Source organism: Muntiacus reevesi, chromosome 19, assembly GCF_963930625.1.
Source record: "Muntiacus reevesi chromosome 19, mMunRee1.1, whole genome shotgun sequence".
NCBI lineage: Eukaryota > Metazoa > Chordata > Mammalia > Artiodactyla > Cervidae > Muntiacus > Muntiacus reevesi.
Genome location: NC_089267.1, coordinates 41,054,438 through 41,077,640, shown reverse-complemented (window position 1 = coordinate 41,077,640; position 23,203 = coordinate 41,054,438). Strand labels below are relative to the sequence as shown.

The window sequence follows — 23,203 nt, the reverse complement described above, 5'->3', positions numbered from 1 at the left end:
GGAAACTTCCTCTGAAGCACATGGAAAATAGCTGTTTGAACACATCAGGGTTGTTAGCAAAGAAAATGTATGTTGGAGGTGTGACAGTTAGGCTTTGGGTTTGGATAAAGGAAATGGTTTGGGGGTAGGCAACCACCAGCGTCTGCTAAAACACTGCCTTTATTGGTTTCCATTCCTTTTAAATCTAATAAATATGATAATCCTGGGAACAGATTCCTTTGCCTGGCATAGCCTAGATTCTTCCCCTAGCTGGGAGGAATCGGTTTTCACTTTATTTCCAGTGTTCAGAAAACATACAAATGCTTTTTTTTCCTTTAAGAACAATGACAGCAACCAAGCAAATATAAAATGAATTTGTATTGCTTCATATCAAAATCTGTCTAGCCATCTAACAATTTACTTACCTACCTGTCTGTCTCCAATTTGTTTTCTGCATAGGATTTAAAAGAATTCTGTTAGCCACATAGGGAAAATCATCAAAGTTTATTTATAAATGTGCTATGAGAATACCAAATTATCTACAATTCTGTGTAGGTTTTGAAGAATGATTCATTATTTTGACGGGTTGGAAATATACAGAGGGCAGTGTGCCTTTAGCCTCTTGTGTTTTCAGCATTCTTGAGAAGTTGTTTCCACTCTTTACAGAGCTCTGGAGGTAGTGGACGGAGCGCATGTGGCTGGAGAGTATGAAGAATTTACACTGTACTGCGGGGAGTCCCAGTTCTTTCACAGCACCTGTGAGATGCCTGGTGCTTTACCTACAGAGTCTGGAATCTTTAAAAAGGTAATGCTTCATTTCCAATATTTGACTCCCAGATCTAAACACTTAACTGAATTAAAGCAGTGTAAAAGAACACCTCTCTGGTTGAAAAACACATAGTTAAAAAGATCGTAGATGGTTAAAAGGTCATTACATATCAAAGCACCATGATAATAAATCAGGAAAAAAAAAGGATAAGTTTGAATCTTTGCTCTTTGCTGCCTTCAGAAGTTCTGCCTGTTGTCATGGGTGCCTTTTGCTGCCTTTTCCCCTTTATATACCTTTAACTCAAAGATACACAAAGTAAAATGACATCAATATTTGGAAACAGTGATTCTTTTCCATAAAAAGCATTTTATTTACTTACATTTCCTTCCTACTGTAAGGCATTTAGAGTTGTTACCATTCTATCAGCAGTTACATCTTAATATCTAGATGTTTGCATAGAAAGTTCTAACTTAACTATATTGCTTTAAGATAAGCTTTTAACTGTATTTCTTTAAAAGAACCGTTATATTGCTTTAAAAGTTAAGTTCTAACTTAACTATATTGCTTTAAAAGTTTTCCCCCAGGTGGGAGATAAAAGTATATTTTTATTAACTGCATCTTTTTACCCATGAAAGGGCATGGCTTCTGCACTTGCCTGAAAGCAGAAAGATAAAGTCTTGAGTCACCGTGTGAGAGCTGGTTTAGCTGCTAGATTTTGAAGGCTATATAATACAGTTCTTATTACAACTTTTTGGAAGATCACTGAGGGTTAGCAATGAGGGTTCGTCATGAAAGAAATCCTCTCCCCAAAGGAGTTTGTTTTAGTAATGTTGTATATTAAAAGTGAAATAATTACTTAGTGCAAGATGAAAAATTTGGAGTTTGGATTTACAACACTGTGAATATATTTAGGACTACTGATGTATTTAGGATTAAATGTATTTAGGACTGCTGAGCTGTATATTTAAAATGGTTAAGATGGTAAATTGTATATATGTGTGTTTTACCACAATGAAAAAATGTTTTAAATATCCTTGGTGATGGAAAGCAGTAAGAAAAAAGACATGATGAGTTCATAAACTCATATTTTACAGTTTATTAGAAAATGACAAAAGTGGGTAGGGAAATTCAACGGAAAATTCTAACTCAAAATAGCGTAATTTATCAATGAGTACCAGAAGTATAAAATTAAGTTTTATAAAATAGTGAAATGAAAAAATCAAATTTAACTTAAAAAAATTAAATAACCTGGCTTACTATAATTTATATGTACTTTCAAATTGGTTTTACATTTTGTCCTTCTTTCTTTATAAGAAACAGTTTGTGACTGGAAACAAAACCTGATAAATTCAGTCACTGGCCATGAGTTTTGAGTTGTTTTCTGTATTTGTCCCTTAATAACTTAAAAATAATTCTGCAAGTCTCATGTCATCAAGTATCTCACAGTGTTTCCTGAAGCCCAGGAAACAGTTGGTGGCAGCATGTAAAGCTGGGCCCAGAGTCCCTTCCCTGAGGGGGATGACGGTGAGGGGTCTGTGGCCCGTCCTCCCGCGGTCTGCAGTTCAGCAGGAGCCGCGTCTTCACGGTACTCTCACCCTGTCTAGACACGCTCTCTCGACCCTTGCTTGCTCTCCCAGGATGCAGTCAAGGAGCCCTGGGCGCTGGGCAGCCCACCTGAGGGCTGGCAGGGACAAGGAGGCCAGGCAGAACACCTGGGGCAGGCAGACACCTGGGACCAGAAATGGATGAACTGGGCACCCCGTGTAGGAAGGGAGCCAGGGCAGATGGAAGGCAGGCAGGAACTCGAAGAAGGGAGCAAGCAGAGGCAAAGTGTCGTTCTGGCTACCGTGTCTCCACGTGTCGCCTGAAATGGGGTCAGCCAGGCACTGCCTGTACCCTCTGCCTGCACCACACCATCCTACTCAGCGATGCTCAAATGCCCACAACAGGGAGAACAGGCTTCCAGGTCCCTTCTGGATCTGCCGGTTGTCTCTCTCCCTCTCTCTCTCTCTCTCTCCGCCTCCATCATCCCTCATGGGTCTGACTCTGGATCTTTCTCATCTGCGTATTCTATAAGGACTGGAAGAAAAGAAGAGGCATAGTGCTCTCTTGCCTCTGATGGTGTTCTCAATTTTATGTCTCTTGAGATCATAGCTGAGAGGTGTAACCAGACCATTCTCAGAAGTACAGGATAGCTCCATACCACCAGTCTGACCAGTATTACTGAGAAACAGAAATTAGCTCCACGTAGATTCTGGGTAATTCGTACCTACTGGAGTGCCAGGGTGCCTCCCATACCTTTCAGAGGATTCTTCTTAGTTTACTCTCTGCAGCGAGCCTGGTCATTTCCTACAGGATTCAGCAGATTTACTAGGCAATTGTATCAGCATCACCCTTGGTATCTTTCCCAGGCAGAAGGCCATCATTTCTTCTTAAGATCACTGAGTTGATCTAGCTCTCTTAAGTTATATCTGTTTATTCAGACAAATGTTTCAGTTTTTTATTTGCACTGAAGTTAAGCCATGTGTCTTCCCCCAAACAATCAAGATTTATTCATTCTCTTTATGTGTTCTGCACACACTATGTTATTGTGTTTGTTTACTTATTGAACATGTTGTTAAAATTCCTTAGACATTCTTTAGAGCTGACAATATTGTATTGAATCCTTCAATTAAAAGATGTTTGTCCTACCTGCTTGTGTAAACGGAAATGGATTTTTAGATACTAAGATAATATTGCCTCTCAAACGTGTATATGCATCAACTAGAGGAAAGAGTTCGTGGGTGCTCAGTCGTGCCGGACTCTTTGCAACCCGATGGACTGTAGCCCACCAGCTCCTCTGTCCATGGAATTTTCCAGGCAAGAATACTGGAGTGGGTTGCCATTTCCTAGGTAAAAGAACACAACCACAAATCAAAGCAGAATATTACTAGAATTTAAATGAGAAAAATCACCAAGGATCTTATTTATTTATACAAAACAATTTTTTCCTTTAAACAGCTACATAAAACCTTTAGTCAGCTTTAGAGTAGAAGATATGTTTATGTAAAATATTTATATTTGTAACAGACTTTTCATATGAAAGAAAAGCATAAGAAAGTGGTATTATTAAGTGAAAACATATCATCTATGATAATCATATTGAATAATTGTTTCTTTGTATGTAAGAAAGGATTAACCTTGTACATTATCTTTTGCTATGTTTTTATACTTCTTATATTTACTACTTAATTCATTTGTAAATTAAAATGTCTTAATTCTACTACATAGGGATATTTCTGGGATGTGAAAGAATACCTTTTATTTTTATTTTTTAATTATGAAATATAACATTTATGAGAGACTTGGAAAATATAGAATAAGGTTATATATAATGCCACTATATATTACAATTATTTTTTAGAGTAGATGAATTAAGATTTTTAGGTGGAGTTTCAATATCAAGCTCTCAAAAATTAATAGAATGAATATAAAGAGAAGTAGAAGGATATAGTAGACCTGAAAAGCACTGTGCATCAATTTAACATAATTAAGATTTATACAATTTTCACACAACAACCAGATACAAATTCTATTCAAATTTCTATAGACTATAAACTAGAAGACACTAGAACATATCCAGGGACATAAGACCAGGTGTAAAAATTTGATGGTCTAAAGATATTAAAATCATACAGGGTCTAGGAACACCCTTTATTAATTAAAGCATTTCTTTAAAAAAAATAGACTAAGAATACTGACCAATGTATTGTTAATTAAAATTAGCATCATCAAAAAGGGTGATTAATGAGAATTTCAGTGATTTCTAGTATGAAAATCTCAATTTTCCTTCAATTCTAATCACTTTCTTTCATCTAGAAAATTTCTCTAATAGTGATAGTAAGTGAAATTGTCACATTTTCAATCATTCTGGAGCCAAACTTAAGCAAGTTAAAGGGAATAAATGGGTACATTGTTTGAAAAAACTATTTTTTTAACCATTTGGATATTTTTATCCTGATTATAAAAAAAAAAATTCTGAACTTGGGACTTCCCTAGTGGCTCAGATGGTAAAGCGTCTGCCTACAATGCAGGAGACCCGGGTTCAATCCCTGGGTCGGGAAGATCTCCTGGAGAAGGAAATGGCAACCCACTCCAGTATTCTTGCCTGGAAAATCCCTTGGATGGTGGAATCTGGCAGGCTACAGTTCATGGTGTCACAAAGAGTCGGACACGACTGAGCAACTTCACTTCACTTTCATTCCGAACTTGGATAAAGTCTCTATTTCCCATTGCCTGTGTGTATGCATGTATATAGTGTGTGCGTGTGTACTTTTTAAAAGAAAAAATAAGCCCTGCACCCCCAAACCAAAGTAACTATAATCCATAGAGCAGAAGGAATTTTGCCAAATCAGGGCTGCTTCTCTAGTGGTCACATATGCAGACTTTGCTTCTTGTCTGTGCTTCTCTGCGTCATCATTCAGGAGACATCTGTGAATCTCTCATTTCACTCTTGTGATTGGGATGCTCCCAAATCATCCAAAACAGATATCTGCTTTAGTCTTAAGTACCTCAGAGGTGGTTCTACCACCATCACTTTTGACAGCTTTTTAATCACCCAGTTAATCTTATAATTGTCAAGGTGGAGTGTTTTCTGGCTTCCAGCCTGGTTATTCTAGTTTAGTCAATAAGGATAACAATTCAGTTGAACAAGCATTTGTTCAGGTAGTAGAGAGGACAGAACATTTCCTGACATGTTCATTTACCATGCTCCTCAGGTAGCTGACCACACTGAGGAAGGTCCCGTTTCTCTTCCCAACCCCATCATTTCTCCTGTTTCTCTCTCCCCTTAGCTGTTCTACATGGCCCACTGATTTTCCTCTGGATGCCAAATCTCCAGATTTAACTCATTTCTTAGGCTGGACCAAGTTCAAAATATGAATTACTTAAGAGGCCTCCCACAACACAGGAGACCCCGGTTCGATTCCTGGGTTGGGAAGATCCGCTGGGTCGGGATAAGCTACCACTACAGTGTTCTTGGGCTTCCCTTGTGGCTCAGCTGGTAAAGAATCCACCTACAATGTGGGACACCTGAATTCAATCCCTGACTTGGGAAAATCCCCTGGAGAAGGGAAAGGCCTTCTTTCCCTTCTGGCCTGGAGAACTCCAGGGACTATATAGTCTAAAGGGTCACAAGGAGTCGGACACAACTGAGCGAACTTCACTTTCAGTTTCACACTTTAAGAGGCCTCAGAGCTGCCCACCCAGCCCAATCCCCTGGCGCCCAGTGTTGGGTCTTCTCCACTATCGGGCTGGCCGAGGACACAGTGCATGAACACTGGTCACTTGGCTCCTACACTTTGTCTTAGATCACCCAGGTTACTAATCCCACCCAGAACCCTTCTGAAGTTATCCTGCAAGTAAGACCTTTGAAATCCTGAGTTCCAACTCCCTAATGCTAATCCTGAGAATGAGGTATTTACTTACTAAATTAAGTCCTTCCCAATAGTGACTTCCTTAAAGTACTTATGAGTATCATCTATCCCTTCCAAAACTCCATTTGACACTCCTGGTGGCATTTCATCTTACCTGCATGTGTGATTAGAGACTGCTGGGCCTTGGAACTACCTTGCCCCAGATCTCTGCTTACATTGTCTATCAGATCTTGATGTCATTTTACCCACCCAACCCTGGGACCCTTTCTGTGCTGGTTGCATGGCAGGATTCTTTCTGTGCTCTATAAGTACTATTTTATTTTATTTTATTTTGCGCTTTACTTTTTATTATGCATACAAATACATTTTTACATTAATGTTATACCCTATATTGAATTTTGAATAATGGACTTTTCACTTAATGTTATGTGTTTTTTCCCATATTATTAACTATTTTTGAAAAGCTCATTTTTGCAGTTGCATCTATAATGTGGGTGTCCAATCATATAAGTACTATTTTAAAAGGCTAAATATACTGTTAGGAAGGACTTCCCTGGATGTCCAGTGGTTAAGACTCAACACGTCCAATGCAGGGGGCACAGGTTTGTTCCCTGGTTGGGGAACTAAGATACTGCATGCCATGTGGCCAAAAATACATATATATATAAACAAATAAATACTCTAGTAGCAAAAAGATTCAACATGGAGAGCAATGTGTACAGCATGTTACATTTTGTGTAAAAGGAGAAATGGAATATACATATATATCTTTGTAGATGCATTAAAAAATTATGAAAGGATATGTGAAAAACTAGTGATAATTACCTAATAGAGGCAGGGGGTAAAGAACAGATGGGGATGCAGGTGGGAGAGAGACATCCTACTGTGTTATTTCTCATATTTTGAATTTTGAACCCTTTGAAAGTATTGCCTATTCAAAATTTTTTGATGATGGAGGAATGAATAGGTTTGATTTAAGTTAAATTGTGATTAAAGGTCATACCTATTTATCCCTCCATCTTCAAAATTTTTTTAATAGGCATTACTTTCAAATGGTTCAAAATTCAAAATATGTGATTAAAGGTACCTTGAAATGGTTTAGGAATGCATGTGTGATTTTTTATGATTCTCTGATTTGCTGTAAACAGTACCAATCCTGGTTGCATTGCCCAAGGGGATGCCAGGTTGTTCCTAAGTTTCTTATTGCACCATTCTATTGCCTTCGCCTACAATCATTCCCATGCCTAGAAAGTCTTTCCACTTGTCTACTTGCAAAATTCTACTCATCCTTTAAGATCCTGCTCAAACACGTCTTCCTCTGTAATCCCTGCCCTGGAAAACATGTTCACTTACCATGGACATATCATGAACTCAGCACTTACCGTATTGATTTTCAAGTATCTTTCCTTACCAGACTAGGAGGCCATCAAGGTCAGACTGCATCTCTATGGCTAGAACATTATCTATAGATTTTGCCTGAATGAAATACCATCTGTTCGTAATAAATGGTAGTAGAAAAAATGCTGTTGCAAATGTGCAGCATTTCAGCTCTAGTTTGGTTGAATTTTTTACTTACGCTTTCAAAGGTAGAGAAGGAAAGTCCACCAAATGTGTATATATACGTAGGCAAGCCACGTGTGGGCAGCAGAAAGGCAATGTGACTGTTTCCAGGGCATGACTCCACCTTCCTTCTCCAGCGCTTCGGCTGTAGGGTTGCAAAGATGAAAGTGGATCATGGTGAAAGAGGCAAGAATATACAATGGAAAAAAAACAACCTCTTTAACAAGTGGTGCTGGGAAAACTGGGCAACCACTTGTAAAAGAATGAAACTAGAACACTTTCTAACACCATACACAAAAATAAACTCAAAATGGATTAAAGATCTAAATGTAAGACCAGAGACTATAAAACTCCTAGAGGAGAACATAGACAAAACACTCTCCAACATAAATCACAGCAAGATCCTCTATGACCCACCTCCCAGAATACTGGAAATAAAAGCAAAAATAAACAAATGGAACCTAATGAAACTTAAAAGCTTTTGCACAAGGGAAACTATAAGCAAGGTGAAAAGACAGCCTTCAGAATGGGAGAAAATAATAGCAAATGAAGAAACAAAGGATTAATCTCAAAAATATACAAGCAACTCCTGCAGCTAAATTCCAGAAAAATAAATGACCCAATCAAAAAGTGGGCCAAAGATCTAAACAGACATTTCTCCAAAGAAGACATACAGATGGCTAACAAACACATGAAAAGATGCTCAACATCACTCATTATCAGAGAAATGCAAATCAAAACCTCAGTGAGGTACCATTACACTCCAGTCAGAATGGCTGCTATCCAAAAGTCTTGGGTAGTAACATGTAGTTACTACCTTTGAAAGCGTAGTCTTAGGTAGAAACATGTAACATGCAGTCTCCAAGGAATAAATGCTGGAGAGGGTGTGGAGAAAAGGGAACCCTCTTACACTGTTGGTGGGAATGCAAACTAGTACAGCCACTATGGAGAACAGTATGGAGATTCCTTAAAAAACTGGAAATAGAACTGCCATATGACCCAGCAATCCCACTCCTGGGCATGCACACCGAGGAAACCAGATCTGAAAGAGACACGTGTACCCCAATGTTCATCACAGCACTGTTTATAATAGCCAGGACACAGAAGCAATCTAAATGTCCATCAGCAGATGAATGGATAAGAAAGCTGTGGTACATATACACAATGGAATATTACTCAGCCATTAAAAAGAATTCATTTGAATCAGTTCTAATGAGATGGATGAAACTGGAGCCCATCATACAGAGTGAAGTAAGCCAGAAAGAAAAACACCAATACAATATACTAACACATATGTATGGATTTAGAAAGATGGTAACGATAACCCTATATGCAAGACCAAAAAAGAGACACAGATGTATAGAACAGACTTTTGGACTCTATGGGAGACAGCGAGGGTGGGATGATCTGAGAGAACAGCATCGAAACATGTATATTATCAAGTGTGAAACAGATCACCAGCCCAGGTTGGATGCATGAGACAAGTGCTCGGGGCTAGTGCACTGGGAAGACCCTGAGGGATGGGATGGAGAGGGAGGCAGGAGCGGGATTTGGGATGGGGAACACATGTAAATCCATGGCTAATTCATGTCAATGTATGGCAAAAACCACTACAATATTGTAAAGTAATTAGCCTCCAACTAATAAAAATAATTGGGAGAGAAAATAAATAAATAAATAAAATCATGATTAAATGGTAAAATTAAAAAAAAAAAAAAAGCAGTGGATCACCGTGGCATAGGGAATATTTTTTCTCTGAAAAAATTTGATATTATTAGATGTAGCAAGAGTTGCCTTTTCTGCATACGAAGTATCACATGTTGTTGGGTCTTCTGTAGGCTGGAGAATGTTGCTTTAGTATCCTAAGATGGTGTTACAAAAGCAGGACATGGTTCTTTTTCTCTTAAAACCTAAATATCTGATCTTACAAGAAAAAGACTGACTGCTTATGTATAGCTAGCTAGCTTTGGGAAAATCAAGCCTGTATATAGTTATTTGTGATACTGTACATTTAAAGGTATCATAGTCACGAGGAGGTAACAGGAAATCAATGAGTGGTTTGTTGTTATTGTTTTCATACACCAAGTACATGTGTTGTCTTCCTTTGAGGTAATAACTATGGGAGCTGTTTATTTACATATGTATAAATAAACATATTAGTATATATTAGCCAGTCCATTTCCCTGTAACCTGTAAAGCTTTGTTTCTAGTCAAGTTGGTTTTTGTTTTTTTTTTTTCAAATCTTGGTAATATACTCATTATTTTTCTTTTTCTTCTAAATATTATATTTGTTTATTGCAAAATATTTCCAACAGTATGAAACATACAAAATAAAGACAAATTCTCCCATTACACTTGAAGGTAACTAGTTTGGTGTGTATCCTCTCAGAGTTTTTTGTTATGCATTTATATAGAGTTAGTTTATTTGTGCTTTTTCCACCAAAAGGGATCATATACTGCATTGTTCTTCAGTCATTCAGTCGTGTCCAACTCTGCGACCCCGTGGACTGCAGCACGCCAGGCTTCTCTGTCCTTCACCATCTCCCAGAGTTTGCTCAAACTCATGTCCATTGAATTGGTGATGCCATCCAACCATCTCATCCTCTGTCATCCCCTTCTCCTCCTGCCCTCAATCTTTCCCATTGTCAGAATCTTTTCCAATGGTCAGTTCTTCACATCAGGTGGCCAAAGTATTGGGGCTTCAGTTTCAGCATCAGTCCTTCCAGTGAATATTCAGGGTGGATTTCCTTTAGGTTTGACTGGATGGATGGATCTCCTTGCTGTCCAAGGGACTCTCAAGAGTCTTCTCTAGCACCATAGATCAAAGCTTCAATTCTTCAGCGCTCAGCTTTCTTTATAGTCCAACTCTCACATCCATTCACTACTGGAAAACCCATAGCTTTGACTAGATGGACCTTTGTCAGCAAAGTAATATCTCTGCTTTTTAATATGCTGCCTAGATTTTTCATACCTATACTGCATGCAGTTCTCTAATTCGTTTCTTTTTACTAAGCAGTCTTTGTAATCACCTTTTCAAGTCAGTATCTATGAATTTGCCTCTTTTAACTGTTACGTGGTAGTATTCCATGTGTCTATTACAATGGCTCTACTATTCTATAGTTAACCAATATTTATGAATGCTGAAGTTATCTGCACTTTTTTTTTTATAAATATTTCCATCTCTATGGGGTTTGTTGATCAGTATTTCTATGGGATAAATTATCTAGAAGTGAAATTACTGAATCAAAAGCACACTTATTTTTAGATGTTACAGATATTGTCAAATGACCCATAAAGAGGTTTTATCAGCTTAAGCTCCCACCCAAAGTGAATGAATGTGCCTATTTTTCTACCACTTTATAAATGTTGTGTATAATTGATCTTTTTCATTTTGCCATTCTGTTGATATCTCATTGTTTACACTTGTAGTTCTTCAATTAAGAAAGAGGTTAAACTTTTTTTTACATTTATTGGCCATTTGTATTTCTTCAGTGAATTACCTTTTCATGTTTTCTGCTCATTTATAAGTGTTGGGTTTATCTTGCTTACGATACTGTGACAAAGTGATAGTCATTGATATTCAAAATGGATAAAAGTTGTTTTTACAGGGGAGATTTTAACCTTTTGTATTCTTTTTTAAAAATAATTTAGTGTTTGCTTATCCAGTTAGGATTTAAATTTGCTGTGTTTGTAGGGTTGAGAGTTCTGTGTAGGAGGAACTATTAAGTGGTGAGAAACCAAAATGCTTCCCTACTCTTACTAAAGAGTGAGTATCGGAGATGGGAACAGGAGTGGGGCTTCCAAAGTTATACTTTCTGGCCATTCATGCAGTGGAACTAAATGACGGTCTCAGAAGAGTCACTGAGGTGTTTTTCCCTCTCATTCACTCCAATTCTACTCCTGTATGTCTTTCAGTCCTTTTGTTCAAATGAATTTCTTGAACTTACAATTAGAAATATTTACAACAGTCTTAGATTCAAACTACCAAGGACTGAACATATTTAAAGTCCTTCTGGATTCTGTTTCTAATTCTGTCAGGAATCCCTGGCTAATAATCATCCTGACCATCATGCCTGTCTTGTAAGGAAATCGTTAATGATTGTAAAGCCCAGGGCATTTACAGAGCTCTCTGTAAGTAGTAATTACTGTTATTGTTCTCTGACATCCTTAAATTTCAGACTGAATTCCTACTAGTTAATGTAGTGCAAGCGAAACTTAAAGCTCTTGTGACATCATTTCCATAATAAAGAGGAGTGGCTGGCCAGTGATGCTCATTTGTTTTCCTGAAGACATCAGGAGAGGATCATACATCATTTTGGCTGTAGAGATGAAAATGTGGGGCTTTGTCTTCTTTTGAATATTCTAATCATAGAATATTTGTTTTAACCAGATATCCCTCATTGGGGATCCATTCTTTAGTCAAGAACAAAGCCCTCTGGCTACGCTCAATGACATTTGGGCCAATTGGAACCATATCTGGTTGCTTATGTAACTCGAGACACCCCACTTGTTCTGCAATTACTGCTTCTCTCCTGAGGAAACTCTGAAGACTGGTCCAATCCAGAACCTCGATGGGGGGTCGAACCTGCTGTGGGTGTGGCTGTGGCAGGTGCAATGGGTGTGCCAACAATCGCAGCAGGAGTGTGGACCCTCGGAATAGATACCCTGACTCCCGGAGTAGATATGGAAATTCTAGAAACAGGTACTATGCCAGGGATCTTGAGGTAAGTCCTTGCTGAGGGAATCTTTCTGAATCATTGATTTGTCCAATGTCTCTTTAACAACAATTAAGCGTGGGTTACATGATTGTGAATGAGAATATGTTACTGTTTCACAAGGCTAATGCCATTTTCGTCTTAAATATTTGAAGTTATCTTGAACACTATTTATTCTTATAGTCAAATACTTTTTTCTTAGTGTTAACAATTTTGTTTGTTTTGCAGTCGGTGAAAGCTTTACTAGGAAAGGCAATGCCAGTGAGGGTAGCTCCTGCTGCATACTATTCTTTGAGACAATCCTCTCTGCTTTAAGCTTTTTAGAACTTCCACTGTAAGAGAACCATGCTGCTTTACATTCTCTCAAAAACCACTTTGGTTTGCGCTGAGCTTATTTGCAGTTTACCAAGTTCATAATTTGATCAGATATTAAATCATATAAAGGTGCTTTGAGCAGTGGAATGTTTTAAGAGTCTGGATCAACAGCTCAGAACTGCTTTTTGTGTACCTAATTTGACAGGAGATGCTGTCTTAAAATTGAGAGGTGACTCGAGGTCTTAAACCCAGTGGTCACTCACTATTCCCCAGTCCCTGTTTGTAAAAGCCCCTGTGTTAGTTCAGTAGATTTTCTGTGCTACTTTGTAACATGTAGGGTAGCCAGCACTCGCCAGCCTGAGCTTGCCTTTGAAGTTTATTCATCCCCTTCTTCTCCACCTATATTATTATACATCTGCTTTGTTTTGCCCAGGATAACTTTGAAGCTACTGGAATGGAATGTATAGAATGTGTATGTCAAACTAGTTTTGTAATGTGCTTTAGGAAAAGCAAGCTGTGTGTACTTCTGACCTGCTGTTTTCCTCAGGATGCTGGTTAGTGTAACCCATAATCTGTTAAAATGGTAATAGATTTTAATGTATAAGTATGTGTTTGTGTATATATACATATACATACATATATTTATGCTTGTGTGTTGCACACACACACATGCACACAGACTTTTGAAAAATATCTGAATGCTAAATCGGCACATGAAGGTGGAATAAAACTTTTGAAGTTAGTACTTTGCAGACCACATTGGTCAGATGGATCTCTTAGCCATTTCTTATATTCAAGTTTGAAGAGAAGGGACTTAATATTTTCATTATTCTGTACTTAGTCCCATGATTATTGATTTTACTGTCTTCTCTTCTTAGTAGAGCTTTGATATCTCTCTGCCATTGTACATGATGGCTTTGCTTTTTGGAAGCTTTAGTCAAACATCATAGATAGAGAGGTCAAAATTTTACAGTGTATTGATTTGTGTCCTTTGCTAATTAGTGGTTCACTATCAACTACCTGGAGGTATTCTTTTATTAGTTGGAGGCTAATTACTTCACAACAGTTCAGTGGGTTTTGTCATACATTGACATGAATCAGCCATGGAGTTACATGTATTCCCCATCCCGATCCCCCCTCCCACCTCCCTCTCCACCCGATTCCTCTGGGTCCTCCCAGTGCACCAGGCCCGAGCACTTGTCTCATGCATCCCACCTGGGCTGGTGATCTGTTTCACTATAGATAATATACATGCTGTTCTTTCGAAACATCCCACCCTCACCTTCACCAGGAGGTATTTTTAATGACTTTCAACCAGCAACATGGAAAAATTGTTCAGAAGAACATGGGGGAAAACAAAAACTTGTGACTGGAGGACAACAAGATAACACTAACTTAAATGCTTAGAGCCTTTGGGTAACATATGATTGTGAGAGATCTCTGTGATTATGACGATTGTAACCTAAGAGAATCGCTCCAAGGTAACCTCGGTCATCTCAGCGAACAGTGGGCCATCTCACCTAATCCCCTGCTGACTTTGAATGTAGATCTTAGAAACTTGAATGTGCTGTTCATCAAGATAATCTGAAAAAGAACCCCAAATAATGTAGAAGTTTTGTACTAGATGATTTTGTTTTAATTGTATCTTAAAATGAAGATCTACCAATGTAGAAAATGAGGGAAGTAGAGACTGATCTGTCATTGATACTAACACTCCCAACTTAAAGCATCTCCCTGTTGGTGATAAAGAGAAAGAAAGTGAAGTCGCTCAATCGTGTACGACTCTTTGCAACCTCATGAACTGTAGCCCACCAGGCTCCTCTGTCCATGGGATTTTCCAGGCAAAAGTACTGGAGTGAGTTGCCATTTCCTTCTCTAGTGGATCTTTCCGACCCAGGGGTTGAACTCGGGTCGCCTGCATTGTAGGCATACGCTTTACTGTCTAAGAGTAAACAGACCAGGGAAGTCGGTTGGTGACTTCCCAAACCAATGCAGAGGACTTTGACCTTGGGTTCGCTCATAAACTTTTTCCAAAATAGCTAAAGAGACTATCAAAATACTTCTAATAATTAACTTCTAAAAAAAAAAAAAAAAAAAATTAACTTCTGTGAGTTTACCAATTAAGTGAAGTTTCATCATAATGTATATGTTAATTCACAATATTGAATTTTTTCAGGTATCTTACAAAATGACAATTTATAACAATGATAAATACCTTTTAAAAAGAAACCTCTTTGATTTTCTTCTTTATTTTAAAACTGCAATAGTCCAAACTGGCTAAAGTAATCTAGTAAGTACCTGTGAATGCAAAAAATTATGCCTGATCAATATCTATTCATCTTTATAATATCCCAAGTGATTTCTTCATATTATTATTCAGAAATTATATCTCTTCTCCACTAGACTTCTTTACAACAGTGTATTCCTATTCATATCTTATTTACACTTAATGTTGTGCCTGTGGTATAGAAGATACTCAAAACCCATACTTGCAGTAACTGGAAAAATGAATTATAAATACAGAATTATTAGCCCCCAAACTAGAGCTCTGATTTCAGCTCTGCTTTAGACCAACTGTGTTATCTTGGGTGAGTTATTTATCCTTGCTGGGCATCAGCTTTTAATTTGTAAATTAGGAGATGAGAATTGGATGAGATAGTGCTCTGTAGAGCTCTTGGGATTCTCTGAGGTGGCCTGGAGGCTACAACAGCAATAAAGGGATGAATGGAAAGCTGGATGGGAGAGGAACTCAGGCTTGCAAGCTTCATGCCTTATTTTCACTCAGAGATGCTGACTTATTGATATGTTTGTTTTCTATATATGCCTAAATTCCTCTACAACTTCTTTTGAATAAAATGCTTTACTGCTTTTAAAATCATGAAAACAGCTGGACTAGATTACTGATAATGTTCATCTAATTCTAATGTCTGTAATCTTATGTATCATTTTTATTAATTTATTATCATGTTGCCTTTTAGGAGAAATTTAATCATATTGCTCTCCCTGACTTGTTTATATGTTCACTGCCCTCCCCATATATAAGTCTTTTCTGTTCTGTTTGTGCTTAGCCAACTTGTCTATTACACCTTGTAAGCTGCTTGTCCCTACCAAATGTTCTTTAGTTCGTAAAAAATCATTCTTAAATTTAATGAATTGTTTTGAAATTCATTCTTATCTGTCTGAGCATAGAAACCTTGACTATCTAGTTTTATCTACAAATCTGGTGAAGATATTCTTAATTACTTCCTTCTGATCATTTATAAAATCACTGAGTAGAATGATATTCAGGTTGGAGTTATTGTGGTGGGGAGTGGTGATAGTTGAGTAAATTGATATTCTGACTTTCTGTGGTGTTAGCTGATCTTGCAATGAGTTGCCTTCTCTACCTCATCTTTTTAAAAAAATTATATTTGAAAGAGAAAATATTATGAAGTTTGTGAGTAAATATTGACAGTCATCTCAAGTACTAAATAGAACAACACATATTTTTACAGCATAAATAATAATGATGGAATTAGCAGGCAGGTTACAGGAGGAAAGGAAATAAACAAGAAAAGGTCAAAGAACGCAAAGTAAGGAAAGAGATTGAAATCCTGATGCCCTCACATTCATCCAAAGCTCATTAAACGTCCCTAGTGCTCCCGCAGTTTTCAAGCTAGCATTCTGCCAGTGGCTTACCCTTTGTTCCTTATGTTTGGTACATGTGCTGTTTATTTATTCATTTCATGCTTGTTAATGAGGTACCTTGGGAGTTTCTCCTTTCAGCAAAAATGGAAGGGAATGAAAAGGGAACTGTTGGAAATACACTGACTAATTCAGTCCCACAAATTACCAACAACTTACCCTAAAACCAGCCTAAAAGAAATGACAAACTGATTTTATTTAAGATGAAAAATAAGATCCAGTGTATCAATTACATTTGACACAGTGTTGTCCTGTCTTACAATTAGGAAAGGCATTAGAATCAAGGTGATAGTTGAACACATGAGATGATAGATTAAGCAAAGTAAAATGTATTTGGTTAGAGAATGGTACAGAAAGAGAACTTAGGTAGTAGAATTTTTTTTCAGGAATAACTATGTGGTGGTATCCAATTTTTAAATACAGAGAAATTGTTGTAGAGTCTTGAGCAAAGAAGCGTTCATGATGAATGTAATATTTCAGAAGTAGAGGCGCTGATATTCTTGGTGTGATAGAATGGCAGGGTTGAGGGAAATAAAAAGCTGTGAACACAAATGGGGACTGAAATCTCAGAAACTGCCCAGAAGGCTTTAAAACCAGTATGGGCTTGTATTAACTTAGAGGCTGTTGAATGGGTGAAGTCAAGAGTCTGATGTTGGGTTGCGTGTAGGAGAAAAAGTGGATGGAATGAAAGTTTTTAAGGTTTTTAGTTTGGGAGATTAGAAAAATGGTATTCCTTGGTGACAAATGAAATTCTTTAGAAAGGAAGACTGCTTGCAAGGAAAAATGATTTGTTTTTTAGAAAATGTTGTCTTTGAAGTAGTAACTTGAAAACCAGGTAGAAAGTTTCAGAATCATAAAACAGTATGGAGAAATAGATTTGGACTACCATCAGAGAATGGAAAATTTTCAGTTGTTTTACTTTGCTTTCTCTTTTCTCTTTCTCTTTTTATTTTTCTGCTTCTTCTTTTTTTAGTAAATTGACATTAAAATTCATTTGGCAGAAAAACCTGAGCTAAACTCTTATGAGGCAGTTTATTATCTTTAATTATCCCACTTACAGCTTCTCCAGTGGCTCAGTGGTAAAGAATCTGCCTGCCAAGCAGGAGACTTGGGTTCAGTCCCTGGGTCAGGAAGATTCCCTGAAGAAGGAAATGGCAACCCACCCCAGTATTCTTGCCTGGAGAATTCCATGGACAGAGGAGCCTGGTGGGCTACAGTCCATGGGGTCGCAAAGAGTCAGGCATAACTTAGCCAGTCAACAGCAGCATCCCATTTACAGTGAATTAGCATACATATTTGCTGCAGAAGTATTAATCCATTATGGTACACACACCTATTACCTTTCCAAAATCTGAAGATTCTCACTTTTTAAATACTTCTGGCCCCAATGGGCTTTGCATTAGGGATTGTGGACCAGTAGTAAAAGATTGAAGAAAGAATGCCAGTGATGGGATAAGACAGAATCATCCATAATTAGGAGTCATCTATCAAGTTGAATAAATGATGAGAGAATGAATGATTAAACTTAATAAGGAGAAACATTGTAATTCACAGAAGTAGAAAGTAAAATTGAGATAGGGAATTCAATAAATAAGTTGAAGGGGATAGTGGATTTGTCAAAAAGGAAAGGGCTGAATTCATAGAGTTCTTGAAGATTACGGGAGTAGAGGGGCATGGGCACTGGCAGCTAGAAAAGGACCTTGAGGTTAATTTACAGGTTGAAGACAGCAGTGAGTGGATGGGGAAGATTAAGGAGAGACTGTCAGTGGGGTAGCGGCCCAGAGGGAAAGTTTGCTTGCTAAGATAGGCCAAGGCACTTGTAGAAGTTGAGAAGAGGAGGGAGAAGGGAGTAAAGTGCTCCAGAATGAGTGAATCTCTTGGGAGGTGTAACTTGATCGTGAGGTAGATCTTGAGCACTGGTGGACCATAGTTTTGGAAATGAAGGGAGACACAAACTAAGCATAGGCTATCAGAACGTGAAGCTGACACAAGAAGGAATTCCTGCTGAAGAGTCTCACTTTTCTTTGTAGAGAAAGTAAGTCACTCTTCACCTCTCACCCCCCACAAAAAAATGGGTCTAGGGGAGAATTGATGACTGAGGACTATGTGGTTTTGGCATAATCACTGATAAAAGCATGGTAGGAAGTCAACAGGAAACCAAGAGTGTCAAAAGGGCCAGAATGAGTAAAACATCATAAATCTATAGTCCAGATGTGCACAGAGTACTGTTTGGCTGTGGCTCTGTTGTTTTTCAGTGTGATTTGTAATTTCCCAGAAAGTAGGACCTCTTATATGTCCTGGCAGACATGTAGACATGATATGTGAAGTGACGCACACAAAATGATCCATTGTCATCGGTCTTCCCAACAGTGAGCAAGTGGTTATCCCAGGACAATCTAAGGGCATGAGTGCCACACTGCAGTTGTCTCCTTACTGGTCTCTCTGCCCCCTTTTGTACTCTTACCCCCACCATTCTTTCTGCACAGAGCAGCAGTGTTATATTTTCTAGGCATAAATCACATCCTACTATTGTACTTCTCTGCTTGTAACCCTCTAGTGGCTTCCTATCATACAAAGAAAACTCAGGTCTCTTTAACAAATTTTATTGGAGTATAGTTGCTCAGTTATACACACACACACACACACACACACATTTATTCTTTTTCAGATTATTTTCTCACATGGGTTATCACAGAATGCTGAGTACGGTTCCCTGTGCTATACAGTAGGTCCTCACTAATTATTTATCTTATATATAGTAGTGTGCATGTGTTCATCCCAAGTTCCTGACTTACCCCTTCCCATGTTTCCCCGTTGGTAACCATAAAATTTCAATACCTGTAAGTCTGTTTCTGTTTTGTGAATAGGTTCACTTGTATCATTTTTTAAAATTAGATTCCACATCCAAGTGATAGTATACGATGTTTGTCTTACTTCTCTTACTGTGATAATCTGTAGGTCCATCTGTGTTGGTGCAAATGGCATTATATCTTTTTTCATGGCTTTTTAATTAGTATTTCATTGTATATATGTATCACATCTTTATCCATTCCTCTACTGACGGACATTTAGGTTGTTCCCATGTCTTTGCTATTGCAAATAGTACTGCAGTGAACATTGGGCTGCATGTATCTTTTTGGATTATGGTTTTCTCCAGATATATGCCCAGCAGTGGGGATTGCTGGATCATATGGTAGTTCTGATTTTAGGTTTTTAAGGAACCTCCATACTGTTCTCCATAGTGGTTGGGCTGATTTACATTCCCACCAGCAGCTTAGGGGGTTTCCCGTTTGTCCACATTGTCGACAGCATGTGTTGTTTGTGGACTTCATGATGATGGTCATTCTGATTGGTGTGAGGTGATAACTCACTGTAGTTTTGATTTGTGTTTCCCTGATAATTAGTGGTGTTGAGCATTTTCATGTGCTTTTAGACCATCTGTATGCCTTCTTCGAATAAATGTTTACTTAGGTCTTCTACTCATTTTTTGATTGGGTTGTCTGTTTTATTTTTTTGACATAGAGCTACATGAGCTGTTGGTGTATTTTGGAGATTGATCCCTTGTCGGTTGCTTTGTTTGCAAACATTTTTCTTCCAAGAAAATTCAGTTCTTCATACAGGTTTACAGGTCTTTCATGAATTGGTCCCTGCTCCTGCTCAGCTCAGACTCCTCCCCACTCCTTGCTCTACCTCGGCCACACTGAGGAGGTACTTGTGCTGAACCCTTTTGTGTCTTGAGAACTGGACCCTACCTGTTTGACCTGAAACTCACTGCCCCCAGACTCCATAGGACAGATGCCTTCTCTTCCTTCACGGCTTAAGTGTCACCTCTGCAGAAGGGCCAGTTATCAGCACCTCAGCTTTCATGAATTATCTGCATTATGCTGTTATATATTTTTTGCCTATTTGTTTGCTTGTTATTTTCTTTCTTACGTACAGTACAAACTCTGTGAGGCAGAGCCCTTTGTCTCTTGTTTGCCGCTCTGATCACTTTCCTGAGACGATGTCTGGCACACGCTAGGTACTCAGTAAGTGTCTGTTGAGTGAATGACTAAATGTTTCTCTGTACCTTTTATTTTCAAGTTAACTTCTTTAGCTATTTTGTTTTTTTTTTTTTTTTTTTTATTTTTTCAGTGGGTTTTGTCATACATTGACATGGATCAGCCATATAGTTACATGTATTCCCCATCCCGATCCCCCCTCCCACCTCCCTCCCCACCCGACTCCTCAGGGTCCTCCCAGTGCACCAGGCCCGAGCACCTGACTCATGTATCCCACCTGGGCTGGTGGTCCGTTTCACCATAGATAATATACATGCTGTTCTTTCAAAACATCCCACCCTCACGTTCTCCCCCAGAGTTCAAAAGTCTGTTCTGTATTTCTGTGTCTCTTTTTCTGTTTTGCATATAGGGTTATCGCCACCATCTATCTAAATTCCGTATATATGTGTTAGTATACTGTAATGTTCTTTATCTTTCTGACTTACTTCACTCTGTATAATGGGCTCCAGTTTCATCCATCTCATTAGAACTGATTCAAATGAATTCTTTTTAACAGCTGAGTAATATTCCATGGTGTATATGTACCACAGCTTCCTTATCCATTCATCTGCTGATGGGCATCTAGGTTGCTTCCATGTCCTGGCTATTATAAACAGTGCTGCGATGAACATTGGGGTGCACGTGTCTCTTTCAGATCTGGATTCCTCAGTGTGTATGCCCAGAAGTGGTATTGCTGGGTCATATGGCAGTTCTATTTCCAGTTTTTTAAGAAATCTCCACACTGTTTTCCATAGTGGCTGTACTAGTTTGCATTCCCACCAACAGTGTAAGAGGGTTCCCTTTTCTCCACACCCTCTCCAGCATTTATTGCTTGTAGACTTTTGGATAGCAGCCATCCTGACTGGCGTGTAATGGTACCTCATTGTGGTTTTGATTTGCATTTCTCTGATGATGAGTGATGTTGAGCATCTTTTCATGTGTTTGTTAGCCATCTGTATGTCTTCTTTGGAGAAATGTCTGTTTAGTTCTTTGGCCCATTTTTTGATTGGGTCGTTTATTTTTCTGGAATTGAGCTTCAGGAGTTGCTTGTATATTTTTGAGATTAATCCTTTGTCTGTTTCCTCATTTGTTATTATTTTCTCCCAATCTGAGGGCTGTCTTTTCACCTTACTTATAGTTTCCTTTGTTGTGCAAAAGCTTTTAATTTTCATTAAGTCCCATTTGTTTATTTTTGCTTTTATTTCCAATATTCTGGGAGGTGGGTCATAGAAGATCTTGCTGTGATTTATGTCGGAGAGTGTTTTGCCTATGTTCTCCTCTAGGAGTTTTATAGTTTCTGGTCTTACATTTAGATCTTTAATCCATTTTGAGTTTATTTTTGTGTATGGTGTTAGGAAGTGTTCTAGTTTCATTCTTTTACAAGTGGTTAAACTCATTCTATGAGGCCACCATCACCCTAATTCCAAAACCAGACAAAGATGCCACAAAAAAAGAAAACTACAGGCCAATATCACTGATGAACATAGATGCAAAAATCCTTAACAAAATTCTAGCAAACAGAATCCAACAACATATTAAAAAAATCATACACCATGACCAAGTGGGCTTTATCCCAGGAATGCAAGGATTCTTTAATATCCGCAAATCGATCAACGTAATACACCACATTAACAAATTGAAAGATAAAAAACATATGATTATCTCAATAGATGCAGAGAAAGCCTTTGACAAAATTCAACACTCATTTATGATTAAAACTCTCCAGAAAGCAGGAATAGAAGGAACATACCTCAACATAATAAAAGCTATATATGACAAACCCACAGCAAGCATCACCCTCAATGGTGAAAAATTGAAAGCATTTCCTCTGAAATCAGGAACAAGACAAGGATGCCCACTCTCACCACTACTATTCAACATAGTGTTGGAAGTTTTGGCCACAGCAATCAGAGCAGAAAAAGACATAAAAGGAATCCAGATAGGAAAAGAAGAAGTGAAACTCTCGCTGTTTGCAGATGACATGATCCTCTACATAGAAAACCCTAAAGACTCTACCAGAAAATTACTAGAGCTAATTAATGAATATAGTAAAGTTGCAGGATATAAAATTAACACACAGAAATCCCTTGCATTCCTATACACTAACAATGAAAAAACAGAAAGAGAAATTAAGGAAACAATACCATTCACCATTGCAACAAAAAGAATAAAATACTTAGGAGTATATCTACCTAAAGAAACAAAAGACCTATACATAGAAAACTATAAAACACTGATGAAAGAAATCAAAGAGGACACAAACAGTTGGAGAAACATACCGTGTTCATGGATTGGAAGAATCAATATGGTCAAAATGGCTATTCTACCCAAAGCAATCTATAGATTCAATGCAATCCCTATCAAGCTACCAACGGTATTTTTCACAGAATTAGAACAAATAATTTCACAATTTGTATGGAAATACAAAAAACCTCGAATAGCCAAAGTAATCTTGAGAAAGAAGAATGGAACTGGAGGAATCAACCTGCCTGACTTCAGACTCTACTACAAAGCCACAGTCATCAAGACAGTATGGTACTGGCACAAAGACAGAAATATAGATCAATGGAACAGAATAGAAAGCCCAGAGATAAATCCACGAACCTATGGACAGCTTATCTTTGACAAAGGAGGCAAGGATATACAATGGAAAAAAGACAATCTCTTTAACAAGTGGTGCTGGGAAAACTGGTTAGCTATTTTGTTTTTTAATGGCTCCCTAACAGT

At 38.0% G+C, this 23,203-nt stretch overlaps 1 protein-coding gene across 1 annotated transcript in view; it reads left to right on the top strand.

Moving 5' to 3' along the window:
* CRYBG1 (crystallin beta-gamma domain containing 1) overlaps positions 1–23,203 on the top strand; it is a 228,023-nt gene that overhangs the window by 96,065 nt on the left and 108,755 nt on the right. The window contains exon 2 of the mRNA XM_065911626.1: positions 646–784. Within this exon, the coding sequence (XP_065767698.1) occupies positions 646–784 (139 nt within the window). The remainder of the gene's footprint in view (positions 1–645; positions 785–23,203) is intronic.